The sequence below is a fragment of the Pollicipes pollicipes genome, unplaced genomic scaffold, assembly GCF_011947565.3.
Source record: "Pollicipes pollicipes isolate AB1234 unplaced genomic scaffold, Ppol_2.1 Scaffold_4295;HRSCAF=5057_pilon_pilon_pilon, whole genome shotgun sequence".
Classification (NCBI taxonomy): Eukaryota; Metazoa; Arthropoda; class Thecostraca; order Pollicipedomorpha; family Pollicipedidae; genus Pollicipes; species Pollicipes pollicipes.
In genome coordinates this window covers 2,487,942-2,506,046 of record NW_023596461.1, presented here as the reverse complement: position 1 = coordinate 2,506,046, position 18,105 = coordinate 2,487,942, and the positions used below count along the sequence as shown (strand labels likewise).

Below are 18,105 nucleotides of genomic sequence, written 5' to 3'. Positions count from 1 at the left end.
ACTGGTAATCGTCTGACTCTTGCTGCGGCACGCAGCTGTACCAACCGGAAAAATGGCGGCGCACAAGGCCTGAATCCCTAACAATGGTCGCAATGGTCGACACCTTTTTTACTCATAATAAGGGCAAAAATACACATTAACCACACCATCTCTGCATCTGTTTCCAAAACAAAGACTTCTTCAAGTTTTTAGAGGTCTTCAACAAGAAAGCTTCCAAAAACTTCCGGCAAGTGCTTCTTGACACTTTGATAAACAGCTCTCCGTTTAGCTGCTTTGTTTCCGACACAATGCGCTTATAATGACGGCCTGGAATCACCCGTTCATTTCCTAGCCCTTGAAATCCGGATGGCTACCATCCATTCCGTCGTCTGAACGGCCTCCTCCTGCGGATGTCGCCAAGGCGAACAATCACCACGAACGCCATCACCGCTCCACCGAATTTAATGCAGATCGTCTCCAAATATGAGCGCTTTCCGTCTCACTCAAGGTCAGTCCGCCTCACTGGCGGCGACGGGGCCGATCCCCTGCCGCCGGCGGCGCTGGCCGGCGCGGCGGGCCTCGCCAGGATGTGACCAAGGTCGGCCCGGCCCGGCCTGGCGCTGACCATGCCTCGGGGGCACAGCGCCTCCGACGGCCCGGTCGTCCGCCCCAAGGTCACTCACCGCAGGTGAGGGGCTCGCCCGTCCAGGTGTCGTCGGCGGAGCACAGCCGGCTGGCGTCCCTGGCGACAGAGGGGGACCGGTGTCAGCTGGGGTGCCGGCACGCCGCGCACGGTCCCAGTGAATGAGAGGGGCGGTAGGGAGGGGAGGGCACGATGTGGCTCGGGTGTGACAGACGGGAAACACGATCGATTAGGTGACTGCGCTTGGTTGGACGCGGTTGGAAGGTAGAGCAAAGATGAAAGACAGCATAAATAGTGCTTGGTTCTCCCGACAAACGTACATTTCACTTAAAAAATATTTCGAGAATTGTTTCCTGAACCCGTTTCTCGTTGATTTTTGATACAGGTATTTCATCTTTAAGTCTTCTACTGCAGTGATATTGTTAAAGTCACATCATTTGATACATGGGATTGCTTGTGCTTGCAATGTGATTGCAATGTTTGACTATCTCCAAACGACTAAAAAGGGCACTATTGTCATTGCATGCATCTTTTGGAGTCCATATGCATGAGTGTTTTGCATGGGCATGACAGAGGCACTGATGGGCCTAATTATCTCAGAACCACAAACTGGACCCGCAGTGCTAGTTTCGGTGATGACAGGTGTTCCATCCAGCATAGTCTTTCATAATCATACCTATCATCATAGCCATATCATCAACCAACTAACAACCATCATCTGTCAAGAGCCATCATGCCATCAACCATCAACCATTATTTGCTTATTTAAAGACAGCGTGGTTTGTTATGAAGATAATGGAGGTGTTTTAATAACAGTGTTATTGTTGATGCCATTCTGTAATGTTTTACACTGAATTCTCACTGCCGATGTCGTCGGCTCCAACAGCCTGGCGGCCCAAAATACCGCCGTCTGGTGGAACAAGAGCAGCACATTTCTGTCAATATCTGCCAAATCAACTAACAGTTAAACACTGTGCATCCCGGTAACTGAGTTAGGGAGCCCGCATTCCAATTCGCTCACTCATTACAGGGTGGGCGGACTTAAGGCCCTTGCCATTTGCTTCTGGCTGGGATGGTCGGCAGCCGATGGAAGCGGTTGTGCCAAAAGGTCAGACGAAGTTTAGAGGAGAGGACGGGCCGTGCTGGACACTGCGGTAGGTTAAGCTTTCGCCCCCCAAATGTTGCCGTTGATCCGGGATTTCGCTATGGGATGTGGGGTCAGGGCCCAGGCAAAAACCACTGGTCAGAGTGGATGCTGATCCCAGAAATCCATCCAATCAAAATGCTCGGGCAGTTACCAGAGCCTGGCGAATGAAACATATGATGAAGTAACATGTAGACCCAATTTAAAAAATAACTCTCAGCAGATATTTAAGCACATGCAACACAATCACATCGGAACATTATTGGAATCACTGAGTGTTGGGATTTTTGATGGCGTGTTTAAGGCTTTACATTCCAACCGCTTCCAGCGAACCGCGAGGCAGGAACAGGTGATGAGTGATCAGAAAACCGGCGAGGCAAATGGTACGCGACAGAGCGCTGGGATTTGTGACAGCATTGGTAAGCTGTTAGGTTTTCGATTGTTTCAATACCCTTATGGGTAAGGGAACACCGTTTCTCCTTGACAGCCCACTGTCCCACCAAATCTCCCGCACGACCTTGCACCCCTCCTCTGACATCGACCTGTTAGACAAACACCACTCGGCCCTCACGGGCGAACACCTCCCCAGCGCCGTGACGCCCGCCCCCGCGCGCGTGCTTCACGCGGGGCCGAGCCTCCGGCGGCGGCGGCGGCAGCGGCCGTGGGAGCCAGCGCACGGACGGCCGCCTGGCCGGTTTCGCCAGGTTTCACTCCGAGACCAGCTCGGCTGGCGGATCCGGCCAATCGCTAACGATCTCGAGCGGCTGCGGCCCGGTCTGAGGCTGCGGTTTGGTGGCCGCCACCGCACCGAGGTCGTGTAAGGCTGGAATCTAGCCTGGCCAATCCCGAGTGCTCAGGCTGGCTGATTACCAGCATTTGCGAAGTGCAGTTAAGCCAGTTGAAAACATGGTGATACCCAGATACGCAAATGATGCCCAGATCACGGACATCTACAACGGAGGATCATCCCTATTCAATCAATCGATTGACTACATGCTTCAGGAACATCCATGGTACGGTTCTCAGTATCCCACGATAGTGTCATGCGTAAAAGTACGGGTCACATCCGAATGCAGCATTCCCGCGGACTTAAAAATTGATGCAGATACCATCATCGGTTTTCAGCCTTCCTGTCATTTTATGACTGCAGTCATGGCATTGACAAACAGCAGGCCACGACCAGGTAGAACAAGATACACATTCTTGACAGCCATCACAAGCAGCGGATCCAGACCAGGAATTGGCCCCAGCACAGAGCGACTGCGGATTTGATAAAGGGTCCCGCTTGGGTGGCGCGCGAGTGCCGTTTCTCAACGGAGGGGCCCGCCAGGCGTGTCAGGAACGCGGCTGCCAGCCAAGTGCAGTGGTATGCCTCTCCCATGGTCGGAGGAAGCTCAAGGACAAGGAGCAATGTGATCCCGACCTTCAATGGCGCGTGGCAATGGCATGCATGCTCATACTTTGATGTTCATATTACATGAATCATTTCAAGGAAGGTTCTATACAACAACAGGTGGCCTTGGACGGACGAACATGAACTAAATAGATGATCCATTTATCGCACATAGATTTCCTGACCATAATTCGGTACAAAAAGCTGTCAGGGCTGTCACGTTGGGGCCATTTTCAGAAATTCCGCCGGCCATTTTCAGAAATTCCGCCGGCCATTTTCAGAAATTCTGCGGGCCATTACGTATCATTACTTATAATGCCGTTACATAGTGGCATAGCAACCACAAGTGAGGTTCGCGTGATGAAGGCATGGGACGGTCCTGAATGGGGTCGTCGCCAACAGCCCTCGATCGGCAACATTTCCTGAACTCAGCTACAGCTCCCCTGAGTGCCGCACTATTTCCATTGTGGTGGACGCATCACGTCATCGACATTGTCGTACGTTTATTGGAACGGAAATTAAAAGAATAAATATGTAGGAAAACATAACAGCACATAGCCATGCAGCCTAACAAAAACTAAGAATACGCGGAATGGCGCAGCCTGTCGTGAGCCATGCTCCCCACCAGGGCACAACGGGCGCCTTCACTCACTCTCTAACAAGGCAGGTTTGCAGAACACGCGCTGTCGCAATCCGGGAAAACGGAGCCCACGGTAAGCGCGTCCTCCACGCGTGAAATTCCCATCAAAGCCTCGCGCCGGGACGTCACGCCGCCCTAGCTGCCGCCGCGCGCCCCGCCCGCGCGCCTCGAGACGGTCTGGCGCGCTCTTCCCGCGCGCGGAGTGGGCGGGCCGGCGTCGGCGGATGCGGCCGGTGCGCCGAGGGGACGAGGCCGGCAGCTGCCGTCTCGGCCCGCCTCGGACAGCGATCTGGACCGTGATGCGGAGCGGAACGCGACGGGACGCGGCCGCCGCCCCGCCGCGCCGCCCGGACCGCGTGGCGCGGCGGAGCGAGCGGGGCAGCGCGGGCAGGCGGAGAGCAGGGGAGTCGCCGCGGCCGGTGTGAAGTGGAGTCCGGTCAGCGAGGAGGTGACACACATTCCGAGAATGGAATGTCTGGCTTTTAGATCAGGGGCAAACTGTGCAGCCCCATCTGCGGTGGCGTGAAGCAGGATATAAAGTAGTCCTTAGCGTAGCAAACCTGCGCAAGGCGGTACAACAACGAATTATATCGCTGAGACTTCTTACGGCGGTGTGCGCCGGTTTGCAAACAACAGATATATCCGTGATGAGGTCAGCAGACAGGCATCAGAAGTGACGTCAGCAAGCACGCATCCGTCGCCATTCTGGCGGGCATGCGTCATTCGCAGTGTCAGCACATGGCACGGACTGCCAGCGGTCATCGCAGGCTATTTCTAGGGCGACGGCGTAACGGTACCTCCTCTTCCAGGGTCCAGCTGTCGGGGTGCTGATCAGCGAGAATCGTAATGTCACGGCAAAGGGCGACCGTTTCAGCCGGCCGGTCACCTGCACCGGCAAAAAGCAGCCTCATCGATCAGGCTTATAGCTGACGCGTCAGGACGATGTCGCAGCCCGGCACACCGCTGGAGAGCGGATTTCCGAAGTGAAGCACTGCCTGGAGCGGCTTGTGAGCGAGGGACTACGGGTAGGAGGCGCGCGGAGCGTACACTGCAAACGCCTTTCATCTGGATCTAGTCCTACAGAGGAATGCAATGTAATCGACGCTTTAAAACGAACGTGCTCGCTGTGCATTACCGGAAAGCAGCTACAATCAGTTCGATGATCACCAGTTTGATGCATGCTCAGTGGCTGATTGTCAGTTCTACCCTTCACCACAATACGCATGACCAACTAAAACCGTAGTCGTGTCACGAGTCCACGGTTATATCGGCGTAGAAAGACGAACAACAGCCACCCAAGACAAGGGTGTTGACTCCCGGAGCAGACTTTGGTTCTGGTCAACGCGATTTAAAACAGTTGAGAACAACCCGACCTCAAGACGAACATCCGCTGGTGAAGCTTTCGGAGCGACCGGTTTCGCAGCGTTTTTCGGTGCCATCAATATTTGATCCATATCACCAACGTGTCGCCATAAACCACTGAAGCCGCCCAGATTCCTTGCGTAGGGGAAACCTGTTCTTCTTTGGTCTATCGCCAATTGAGTTTAGGAGCTCGGCTCACGTCAACCCTCACTAAGTGTGCATTGCTGTAAGCACTCGGTAAGATCCCTCTCGAGCCATCTCCCACTGATTTGCCTCAGCGCACTGAGCTGACTACCGCGAGAGTTTTCTCCTCTCATTGTCGTCTGACCTCCAGCATTTTTTTGTGCACTTTTTTTAACCCAGTGCCCACTGGTAACACCCTTCACGTTTACAGTCGCGGGCCGCCCCTTAGTGTCGGGGTGGATTTACGACGTTTTTTGCTGGGTCCCTAACGGACAAAGACAAAATCGCAGAGGAATTCAGGCCGCCTTTAGCATTAAACCACCTGGAACCTGGGACCCAAATGTTTCACCGCGGTCCACCAGCGCGATTAAAACCTCCGGCGACCATTCATCGACGGTCTAACGCACGCGGTCTCAGCTAACCCTCTCGGGACCGGTCGGATTCACCGCCCCGCCCCACCGGCCCGTGACGTCCCGGAAGCGGCCGCGGTCAGCTGACCCCGGCGCTCACGCCCGCTGACCGGGCGTGGATCGGGCGGGGCGGCGCCAGGGCGTGGCTCGCGCCGTTTCCTCGCCGGCGGCGCCTGCGTGAGGCGGTCCAAGGCCGGGCCGACCCCAGCCGCTGACGCGCGTCGTCCCCAGCCACCCGGAGCAGCGCCGCCCGAACAAACAGGCGTGGGCCATGCAACGCGCGAGCGCGCGAGACGAACGAGCCAGCCTTGGTGATGAAAACAAGCATCAGTCATGCGGTCCAAAGGCAGCCACGGCCGTAGACAGCGGCTTAGAGAACGCAGACCGTAAGCCGCCGCCGCCGCGGTCCAGCTGGTCGTGGTGAGCGATGCAGGGTGAGTTGCCGGAAATCTTAAGGATAATTTAACAGGATAGTGCGGGAAGAAGCATTCACCCAAAAGCTATGGGCAGCTACGGATTTCCTTGAGGCAGGGAGGAAAAGGCGAGCCGTCCCGTCTCCCCCTGATGACCTGTCCAAACCAGAGCAGGTCAGCCGCAGTGAAGCGGAACAGCCCCGCCAGTCATGCGTGCTCCATCGCGGCCCGCCACGAGTCCAGAGGCCGAGCTGGCGCCGGAAGGCTACGGCCATGCTGCACAGCAGTGGCTCTGTGGAACGCCCTAAGACCAGGCCACGTGCAACGCTTGATGACGGTAATGGGTGCACAATAACGGCCGCAAAACCGCACCAATAGTTCACCGCAAATTTTAGAAGTTTGGCTGCATCCGGGTCTTGGTCGGAAAAGTCGTTTCGAAATGGCTAGACCAAGGTGATAGATTCAGTTATAGCCAGTTGGTCCAATTCGTCCTGAGATTATCATGGTATTTGACAGCCTTTCCCAATGTTAAAGCCACAGGTTACTGTACCGATGCCGGCCAGGGACTTGCGGGCACGTCCGTCTACTACTGCTTGAGACCAGCCACCGGCTCTTCCCGCACACACGACCCGTTCGCGGCCGTCGCCAGCCGGTCCGCTGCAGACCACAACCGGCGCGCAGTCGGACCGGACCGTCGGACCGGACCAGCCGGACCCGGCCGGACCGGACGTCCTCAGGCTAGCTGTCGGAAGTCATCGCGCCGGCGGAAGCGAGGCCGGCCCGGTTCCCAGCGGCGCATGCACGTCGTCACCGGGCGGTATATGGGGCCTTGCACTGGACTGTGCGGCGAGGTCGGCGTGGCCAGCGTGAGATTCCTCGGCGCTGCCACCATGAGATTACCCATTTCCGGGAAAATGTAACGACAGGCACGGGACGTTCGCGCCGGCAGACCTGCGTTTCAGGGGACGAGTGACGCCGGCCACGCTCCGTCTGGTATAACTCCACAGCCGCAGCTTCAGCGGCGCTGTCCGACGGAGATCACCGCGCGGCGGTGCGACGCGCGGCAACCTCGTGACGAGCTGTCTTGGCTCGGTGCCAGCAGCCATGTTGTTCGCGGCGTCCCAATGTCAGCGCGCGCGTGACAAACATGGCGGCCATGCTCCCGACCAGCAAGGGTGGCGGCGGCGAGGTCATTGGTGTGATTTAGCAGACTGTTTGTGCCTCGGAGAATCTCCAAATGACTGGTTTGCTTGCAGGGCATGGGAGAAAGAAACAGAGGCGATTAGCCTGCAGTATCAAGGTAGCTGCGTGGTTCATCAAGATTTTCATGGCTTTGAGACTGCAAGCACCGGTGTTGCGTCTGTCATGGATGGGCAGCACCGCATTTAACGGCTGACAGAAATAACACGTCAACACCGAGCACAGCTCGCAGGCCGGCGCATTAGCCATCGCCGGACGCCACGCAACATTACGCAACAGCTTCAAAGTGGCGGCGTTATCACGACGACATTCGTCCGTCACGGTCATTAAGCTGCCAGCCTAACTCGACTGCTGACAGCCGGGCCACAGTGGCATGTGCCACCGTCACGCACCGGTGGTAAGTCACGTGGTCATGTCATACAGCGGTTAACAAGGTCCTGACAGACGCGGCCAGGCTCCGGACAAAATGGCATGTGCTGCTGCTGCGTTTCATCGTGCCGCCCTTAGGATCCGTGGCAACTTGCTGGAGCCATATCGGTGCTCTCCCGTTCTCCCATCAGCCGGTATCAGCATTCTCGGGTTGAAGGAGCTGGAGGAAAAGAGCTGTTCACGCGCGCTCGCTGCTTGCGGGCTGGTCTGCTCCACACAGCCAAGGCCACTTTCCATTGGATAATTATTCATCAGCTCTGAATATCTGATGAATCACGCACCACCCCCAACATGGTCCGCAGGGTGCACCGTTTGCTGCGTGGTAGGAGAAAGGCGTGACGTTTGCTCCAGTAATTTGCGGCCGTAGGAAAAAGTCACACGCACTAAGGGCCCGTCCGTGGATTTCACCTGCGTAGTCACATGCGAAATAAACGACCCGTTCTCAACGCACAAAGCAGTCCACCGACGAAAACATCACCGGCCACATGCGAGTATACCACGACAATGCAGCAGCACCGTAAAACTCCGGACAGACGGTGGACCATCGCGCATTTTTCAGCGTCTTCGGCCGCGTAGCATGACGGGACGACGGACCGACGCGCCGGCACACGGCGACGGGCTGCAGCGGCTCGGTCAAGGCCTGGCTCGGTGCAAATGACGCTCCCCACCGTCGTGCTGAGCCCGACCAGCGGGTTTTGTCACAGAGCGGCGTGCTGTACGGATTAGCGGGCCGCTCGTGTCTCCCGCAAAGCTCCCCTGACATGAGCGGATCTGCCGCGAGGGACGCGCCGGCGGTGGGCTTCTGCCGACTGCGGTCGGGACCGCCGCCAGTTGTAAAGATCGTGGCGAAGGATGCCATGCGAGCGGTGAGTACAGCCTTAGAGTGCGATGAATACGCGTTTACTCGAACTGTCATGAACCCCCGCAGTCATCCACCAGGAACACGGTTTCATTGGAAAGCCCACAAATCACAGTTTTTGAACGTCCTCTTTTCTGATCTGAAGTCCAGGGTTCCATCACTGAGCTTGCCGAAAGCACAAAACATCCCATTCCTAAAATAAATCTGCTACCGACCCGCTGATAACCCAACGACATCCAGCCTGTGCTGGTTCAGCTTGACGATAGCCACTCAAAGTCGCCTCACAGCGCTACCGTGAAGGGGCGCAGGGGCGCGCAGTAATTGGCGCTTTGCGGAGCCAACCAGCTACCAGGGCAGGGCTCCTAATACTGGAGAGGGGAAGAGACCAAATCCTTTGTTTTGGTGCAAAATGATTGATACAATACATTGGTCTTCGACGCCAGGGACCCAAGCATATTCCTACAGAGTCGGCTTCCCCCAGGCCCTCCCTGGCGGCGCTCCTGCCGACGTTCATTCACGGGTGTGGCCGCCCGTGTGGGCGGGCCCTCCGCGCGAGGCCGCCGGGGGCCGCCACCTGACTCACGGTTCACGGCTAAGCACCGTTCCGAATCACGGCCGCTCCCGGCCGGGCGGCACGCGTCACGGGTCCTGTCGCGGCGCCGTGACGTGTCGACACGGTCGCCGGCGCGCCGGGAACGTCTCGGCGCGCTGATAATGCCGCACGCGCCATTCAGTGGGGCGGGAGAGGCTGTATGAGGGGTGGGGTGCAGCGACTTTGTACCGGACTGGTCACAGTTCCCATGGCGTGCGCTCGACGCGTAACGACAGGACTACTGACGACGTCGTGTTAATGGTACAGCGCCTTTTCTCCCACAGATTCGCCCTTGAATGAGATATTGGCGACGTGGAGGGGGCATCAAAGCTTTTGAAAAAGCTCCTTTCCATGCCACGACATATACGTAATGTCACGTTCTGGAAAAGTAGAAGAAAGACATGTCCTCCCTCTGTGCCAGGGCCCATGTTTTTGTTACTTTGCGGTGCATCGAGCTTTCGTTTCGCATCGAAATGCGCCGTGGCTTTTACTTTTAGGCCCTTGTTTTGATCTGCGTTTTCTGAACTAATTTTAGTGACCCACAGATTGGTAGAAGCACGTGCCATGCGTAGCAGTCGTGGACGTTGAAGTCTGGTGCTGATTTTACACCTGAAACCTTAAATCCGCGTCCAAAAGTTATTTTAGTCTAAAGCCAATCTATGGCAGGTAATCCAATAATTTTTAGGTCGTTTGTCTAACTGTAAGAAATGGATTCCATACTAAACGAAGCATATATAAACGTTGCAATTTGCATTAAATTTAGACAGCCTGATTAGGAAGACTATGTATTTGAAGAACGATATCATAACTTTCTGTCAGAACCGACACCGATCAGACTGCGTGCGGTCAAACCCCTCGGTGCATCGGTGGTGAATAAAACGCGGTTGCACACACTCACCTTTTGCCCACCACAATGCCAATCAATAACGCTTTCGGTATCAAGTGCATTCCATTCATAATACACGCAACTATTAAGGCCCCTTCAAATGTCATTGCAGTGTTATTGATGGATTTCCGGCGGGAGTTCAAGCAGAAACGAATGTCTGCAAGTAGCAGATAAAAGTGACCACTTTCCAAGTTCGTGAGGTGGACGGCAGTCGTTTTTTACTGTGTATTGCACTGCAAATCACGCTAGCTGCTGCTCGGACCCACTGATAGCGATCTCGCTCCAGAGCAGGCGAAATGCAAGGTCACATCGGGCACTCAACATCACGGGGTCTGGAAGCTGTGAACACTGGCGGTCTCATGGATTATGGGCAGGTATGAACGCTCAAGGGAAGGAAATAGGCAAGATCGCTTAGTACTTACCTCGTTTTAGAATTGTATCAATGCGATAAACGGAGGGATACACTGCACTGCACCGCTACCTTCAAACGCGAGCTTTATCTCCCAACCGAGGTGCAGTACTTGACTATCCCAAAACAACCGAAAGGGGCACTTCTTGTATTGTATGCATGGTGTCCATATGTACAAGTGTCCCCATGGGCATAACAAAGGTACTGATGAGCCTGGTTATCCCAGTACGACGACTTTTGACAAACTGCACACGCGGTGCTAGTTTCGGTGATGACAGGTGTTCCAAAAGGCATAGCCTTTCATAGTCATACCAACCATCATAGTTCTAGTCTAACATGAATCAAAGCTTTCCTCTTTTTCCTCTTGTAGGCACCACAAAATATATTTCACGAAGTCTGCAATGCCAACCTGAGCAGCAGAAACCGAGCAGAAATTGTTGAACTACCACCATAAAGCCACACTGAATGCTGGCCCGCGACACGGGTGCACCCGATGTCAACAGGGTGACCGGTCTCCACAACACTGAGCTGGACGCCGAACGGTGAGGTGTGGGGACGGAGCGCGGGGGGGGGGGAGGGGGCAGGCGGAGGTCGCGCCAGCCGTGACGCGCTTACCCGAGCTGCAGGAAGCCGGCGTCACACTGGTACGTGGCGATGGTGTTCTCAGCCAAGTCCTTGGTGCTCAGCTCGACCCGACTGTTCAGGTTGACCGCCGGATGCGGACACGCACCTGCGGAGCACACGCGCCCGTCAAACAGACGGCATACGTCTGACCGCCGGATGCGGACACGCACCTGCGGAGCACACGTGCCCGTCAAACAGACGGCATACGTCTGACCGCCGGATGCGGACACACACCTGCCGAGCACACGCGCCCGTCAAATAGACAGCATACCTCTGACCGCCGGATGCGGACACACCCTGCGGAGCACACGCGCCCGTCAAATAGACAGCATATCTCTTGTCGCCAATGGTGCGGCAGACAGATAGCTGACACGGTGGGCGCTCTCACCCAGCCGCACCTAGCTGACCCAGTTGATGTTACACTCGGGAAAGTTCTGAAGTATAGGCGGGCGGCGGCAGACGCAAAAGTTGTCGTTGCAAAAGTTGTCGTTCGACTGCCGTTTGACTGATCGACATGGCTACGGCGCCCGTCTTCTGGAGGCACCGGCTTGGCGCTGGAACAGCTGCCCCGTCGCGAGGAGGCGGACGCATTAGCCGCCACAGCGCCTGTGCTGCATATCCATTAATCGAACACATGGCTGCCGGGGGCTCAGCCGTTAGCCGACGCATCTGTCGCGCGGCTAGTCCTCGGCGGTCTTTGAGGAGCCACGAGCGGTCCGGGTCCCCGGGCGGACCCGCAGCTCCGGAGCGCCATCTCAGAGGCAGAGGGCTCTGTCCGACGAGCTGTCCGATGCCCAGAAGTTGGCTGGAGGCGCATGGTTGTATCCGTGTGTCAACGGCGTGCACTAGGACGTTGGTTGGTGCCGATTGTGGGGTACGTCACGTTCTGTGCCTGCCATGGCGTCACGGGACGACCATCTGAAGAAGCAGCATTGGCATAGTGCATAAAGAACGTGGCGTCCCACCACTCAGAGTCGATGTTCTCGGTTACGGGTTCTCTGCCTTCTAGTATCTACAGATGATTCAGAAGGAGCACCACGCACCGGCCATTTCTGACATCAAGAAAATAAAGCCAACAGCAAGTGAGGAAAAGACGGGATCTTCTACCTTTTTTATGCGGCACTAAAGTCACACGATTCTGAGCATGCCTTATTCAGTAATGCGCGCTAAGAGCAACGCAGCTGCGACGCACTGTATCGCATCTGGCAGCTGCTACACAGCTGTGAGCCATCTCCCTGACTGCGGGCTGTCGAATCTCTCGGAGGCGGCTGTGCGGCCGCCGTCGCGGTGAGTGGTCGGCGCCGCCGACCCCGACCACCGCAGATGCCGGCCCGTTTCTCCGCGTGGTCGCTTCTTGGCACCGGCGGCGCTTTCAACAAAAAGAAATCCCTCTTGACCGCGTCGACCGGCGGTTTCCTGTCGGCATTGCGGGCGGCGGGCGCGCGGCGCCAGCCAGCCATCTTGGGTGTGAAGGCGGCGCTTTCTTCTCCGCCGAGCGCGGCTCGACTCCCAGGACCCGGCTCGGTGGCGCGGCTCGACTCCCAGGACCCGGCTCGGTGGCGCGGCTCGACTCCCAGGACCCGGCTCGGCGGCGCGGCTCGACTCCCAGGACCCGGCTCGGTGGCGCGGCTCGACTCCCAGGACCCGGCTCGGCGGCGCGCGCGCCGGTTTCCCTGTCGCGGGAACACGCGTAACAAGGCGGCGTGGCGGCCCACTCATGGGAGACTGATGGCTGTGGAGTCGCCGAGCCGCCCGGTCTGGCTCTCTGGCCTCGGGTCGGGACCCCGGATTGACTCCGACCCTGACTGATCATCGGGCCATCGCGCCGCTTCGGCTGGGTGACCTCAGCCACTGGCTGGAATTGCTGGCAAGCATCTTGGGTTGCTCTCTCGGACTGACAGGGACTCGGACTCGGGCTAATGCGTTGATCTGGCCTGCGTGGTGATTCTGCGACAGTGACGGGCAACTCTGAGGGGCAGCTGCAGAGTAGGGCCGGAAATGCCTTCGCTTCGGCGCAGTTTCCAGGCGACCGAAATCGATTATACTTTGTAGATACAGGCGGGCTAGCGATTTTCACAGAGGTAATTGTCCCAAAGCAGTGTAAGAAAGCGTGAAACGCTTGACAGACTGACTTATCCGTGACACTATCAGATGAGGAAAACAAGCGATTTGCAACACCTCACAGATGCTGCCACGTGACCACTATAAAATGGATGGTGCTTGTATGAGCAAGCAGAGAAGAAATCGAACAATTGTTAGGAGACATGCATGCATAAAAATGAAAGCTTTTGCCCAGATGCGGAATGCTAGCTGCCAAAAATGTGCTACTGAACTGTAGTCTTATGGAGGCTTTGTCAAAATAGCATGCAGCTGGAATTCTTGACTTCTACACAAATTATTGCTGCAGCAGCCGCTGGCAAGAGCCAGGAATCCCCAGACAACTGTCATGGGTCGCGTAGCGAAGAAGATGACATCGGCTGTCTTTTACGGATGCAAAATGACTAAAAAAAGCATTCAATAATGCAGTTGTCAAAAGAGGGAGTGCCATCTTAGACACCTTAACATCCAGCCTCCACAAAGACTTCCCGAGGATACTTTTCACTGCACATGGCAGAAGGTGCATAAGAGTATGCGTGTGTGCGTAGGTGCTACGCAGGGGGACACACTGGAACAATCATTTTGGAATGGCTTTCAAAACCTAAAAAAAGAGCCCAAACCCACTTCCAAACATGGCAAGCCACCACCAGTGCACTTGAGCCCGAATCCAGTCACAGGACAGATTTGGGGAAGGCCCTGGAACAAGTCAGCTGCAGTACATGGTAGATGATCTGGTTGGTGGCGTCGAAACATTAGTGTGCAGGATTTCACTGGATTGCAATGGCGTCATTGGATTGCAAAAAACGTTATCAACACTTGTGCTTCCTAAAATCTTACTGTGCCATAATACAATACATCATAAGTCCATCTTGGTTGTAAAGTTTGCTGAAATTTAACTGTAGGTGGTTGGAGATACAGAAGTTTTTTCAACAAAAAAGACTGCATGATGAGTCCAATAGAAGAGCTCCGCCAAAAATAATGATTTCAAACTGAAGGTAACAAATATTGACTTCGCAGTCCGAATAAAACACGTATAACCCGGTAACGCCAGTGTGCACATGAATGCTGACTTCATGAAAGTCGGCCCCATATTCCCCTTAATTTTATTGAGAAAGGTGGCATGCGTCACCGACAGCAAAGCCATGAAAACTTCATAAAGGGATATCCTACGCTCTTCGTTCCCGTCCATGCTCAAAGGCAGGTACGCACATGATTCGGCAGCGAAACAGCTGCGTCCTATCGCGCCAGCCACGTCCGTGCCATATCATACACAGGGCGTGCCTATTTCAGCCCACTGACATGCCGTTTAGCTGGGGCAGCAGCGTTACCATAGAAGAGCCTACTCGCTGCCATTTAGCAAGAGCAGCGTAATGTAACCATATTAACCACCGCTGAAGTAGACACGCCCAGTCCGAAGAAGGCATCGGGCCGCCGCTCTTGGTGCATATATTTTGGGACCTCCCAGCAGTTATGAACAGTTCTGACAGCTTATTTGTGTGCCCGCTGTTAAAATGTGTAATAGACACACCCAGCCATATCCCAGAGAGAGGCTGAGAGTGACCAGTGGTAATCGCTGCAGGACATCCTCGGGCATTCTAATGCAATCGTTCCAAAACGTTCGCTGCAGCAAGCATAACGCAAAAACTGAGGTCTGTGTACAAGGGGTCTTTGCTAAAATAACTCCTTTCCAATAAGCCGTCATGGACAGCCCAAGATAGCGTGAAATGGTAACGTTCCGGAAAGCCAAAGGCCGCGCACGTTTTATGACCTCATTCTCAAACCTAAATTAAAACATCAGGAGCACCGGGGCAGCGGCCAGAACCAAGGCTCACGCCCTGCAGACCGCAGACACACGCCGCTGCTGCAGCTGGTGCGGTAACACGCCCGCCGGCGCCAAACAGACAACCAGCTGTTGGCAAGGTAGGGTGACAAGGCTTAGAGAACGAACTGCTCCCGACGCACGATGTGAACAAACACAATGCATTCAGTCGTTCACGTCTCACACTCAGCTGGCGTGCTGCTGCACTCTCTTTCTCCCCACGCGACAATGCCTCTCCTTTAGACACGCCCTTTGAAAGGAGTCACGTCGTTTTGATAGCCCGTCACTCACGTGTCTGTGCTGACACGCTCGTCACCCTTTTTCACTCCCACCGTATTGAGTGTAGTCCGGTCCAGAAGTCACCGGATGTCGCCACGGCGGGAGCGGGGACCGGCTTCGCAACGCCGACACAGTCGCCGCCACAAAAACAAACAACCCCTGCCCGCTTCACACCCAGCTGCTGCGAAGCCCTCCATCTGCCGTTCGCCCCCAGCAAGGTGGAAACATAACCTTTCCCCCGCGACAGCCGGCGCACGAGCCCGGATCGCATCGACACGGCGGCTGGGCGAGCCAGAACAGCTGACCCTCGGGGCGCCGCAGTGGCGCGGCGGCAGCTGCCGGCGGCACGCGATAAGCCTCATTCGTCAACTTTCGCTGCAGCGACGCGCCGGGTCGGTGGCCTGCTCGTGGCCGGACGCCTCGGCGCGCGGCTCCACTGACCCCGATGACCTCTGACCTAGAAATGGTTGGGCTGCGGGCGGTCACGTGACGGCGGTGGCGCGCGGCGCGGGCGGTCACGTGACTCGTGTGGAGCATGGGTGGGCGGCGCGCCACCACTGACCCGTGATGGGCGCCCCCCGCTGGCGGCCAGGCACTCCACAAGCCAATGAGCAGCACTTGGCGCATTAAAAACCGTTCGGTGAATGTATTAGATTTGGCACCTTGCAGTGCAGCTAATTTGTTGGCGTCTTGACCGCAGTGGATTGTAAGACTGACCGGAGTACATCTTCAGACTGACAAAGGATGTACGTCCGTACAATCAGAGCGATCGACAACAGATGATATGCGTTGAATCTGGATAACTTCCATTCACTGAGGCTTGCCTGGCCCTCGAGTTGGCACCGCCAAGCCCCACAGTCAACAAACCCGCATGTGATCCTGTCCTAGAAACCATCCGCTGGAATGCAGGCACCGCCTATCGGTCTGACGAAGTCCAGTCAAGCCAAGGCATGAGACAATGAAGGCCTCGGGCGCGGCCAGCCGGAACAACCCGCCGTTTCCCGCGTTTCCAGACCACGTGACCGGCGGTGGACTTCCGGGCAGCCGGCGGCGGCCGCGGGCCTTCCCGGCGGCGGCGCGTGCAACTGGGGCACGGCAGCCGAAGCGGAACAGGGCGCATGTGCCCTTACTGCACGCCAGGTAGCCATGACGACGGTCCGGCGCCCGGCAACGGGTGGTCACGTGACTGACTGCTGCCTGGCCAGAAGCAATGCGATGGGCTCGGAAAGCCGTGGCAAGCCTATAACGGGACGGGCCCAAGGACGGTAAACCATAGGTGACGTCACGAACTTATCGGTGGGTAAACAGACATGCTTTGCATGGTCTCCGCTGAATAATTTTTGCTAGACCAATATACCAAAAGAGGGTGGGGAGGGAGGGGGGGGGGGGTCGTGGAAGACCTCAAGGGGACGGATATATCTGAGCATGAATATCCCGTATAGAATGTCATGATATCACATTTTTGAGACGCATGTACGTGGTACTTTTTTAGCGCTGTGGCGTTGCCAGTTTGTAAGAAACATCAAAAACGGTGAATTTAGCCACTTTTCTAACATACAAAGTTATCAATGACTTATCTATAGTACAGGTGAATGCTGTATTCCCGCCTCGGGGACGAATGTGAAAACGCTCTCAAGCACGGGTAAGATCCCACGGTACCAGTGTCTATATAGCCCCACAAAACCATCTCACATAGGTATGAAATATGTCTATATAAGGTATGTATCCATGTGAGCATAGAGATACCCTCTATGACCGGGCTTTCCCTCGATCAGAACAAGGCTGCGACAGCGGCGACAGATACCCGCTCCCAATCATGGGAGGAAACCTTCCAGTTAGTCAAAAGAGGGCCTGCTGTTAGCCCAAAGAGAGCCAACTCCCTGCCTTACCAATTAGAACGATATCCGCTATCATGAGGGTGCCCTGCAGTAACGCGGATATCAACCACCCAACAGTTCTGCAGTACAGGAGAAATCGTAACGCAACAAGGACTCAGTATTAGGAGGTGGGACACCCTGCCGTATCTTGGTTCTCCATCACTCAAAACCCTCACGTTATTACGGTCTCGTCCCTTGCCCTACGTGGATCTGCAATCAACATCATTTGGACCTTCTTTTAGTCGGAGCAAGGTCATTCCGCTGAAGAGCCCTTGAAAACCATACAATTTAGCTCTATGACTAATATGTCTGCTGCACTGGGTTGGAATTCCTTTTTCCCAGGGTCCCAACATGATCGAGGCCTTCTTTCATTCGTGACAGAGGCCTCCTGTGACACGATCACTCCGGACCACACCCGATCCTTCATAGCTGGTGCCTGCTCCCGATGATTACATCACGTTGGTGGTCATGGCTGGATTTCCTGACCGCGTCACCGCCGCTGACCAAATATGTACAGCAGACACGCCATAGGTTTTGGAGCCTTCCAAAAAAATTCATAGTGAACAAAATAATATGCTCGCCGACTCTGTCTTACGAGAGGTTGGAGGGCTGTCGACCCTGCTCGTAAGGCGACGTCTCCCCAGCAGGAAACCGTGTGAACAACACACCCATGCATAGAAACTGCGGCAAAGAGCACCACCCTTACACCAACATGATGCTAAACCAAACGCACGATGAACGCCGTCTCATTGAGACTGCCAGCAGGTGGACGGCGACGCCTTGCACACGGTGTGGTTTCAGACGCGGGGTGAAGTGGCTGAATTCCGGTTTTTGTCGGACCCTCAGCCTGCTGCTGCGACATGGCGC

General features: G+C 55.7%; 1 protein-coding gene across 1 annotated transcript in view; it reads right to left on the bottom strand.

The window, feature by feature from the left end:
• The window catches only part of LOC119096449 (CUB and sushi domain-containing protein 1-like), a 40,720-nt gene that overhangs the window by 19,459 nt on the left and 3,156 nt on the right, over window positions 1–18,105 (bottom strand). The window contains 2 exon segments of the mRNA XM_037219356.1: window positions 663–721; window positions 11,158–11,272. Coding sequence (XP_037075251.1) covers window positions 663–721; window positions 11,158–11,272 — 174 coding nt within the window.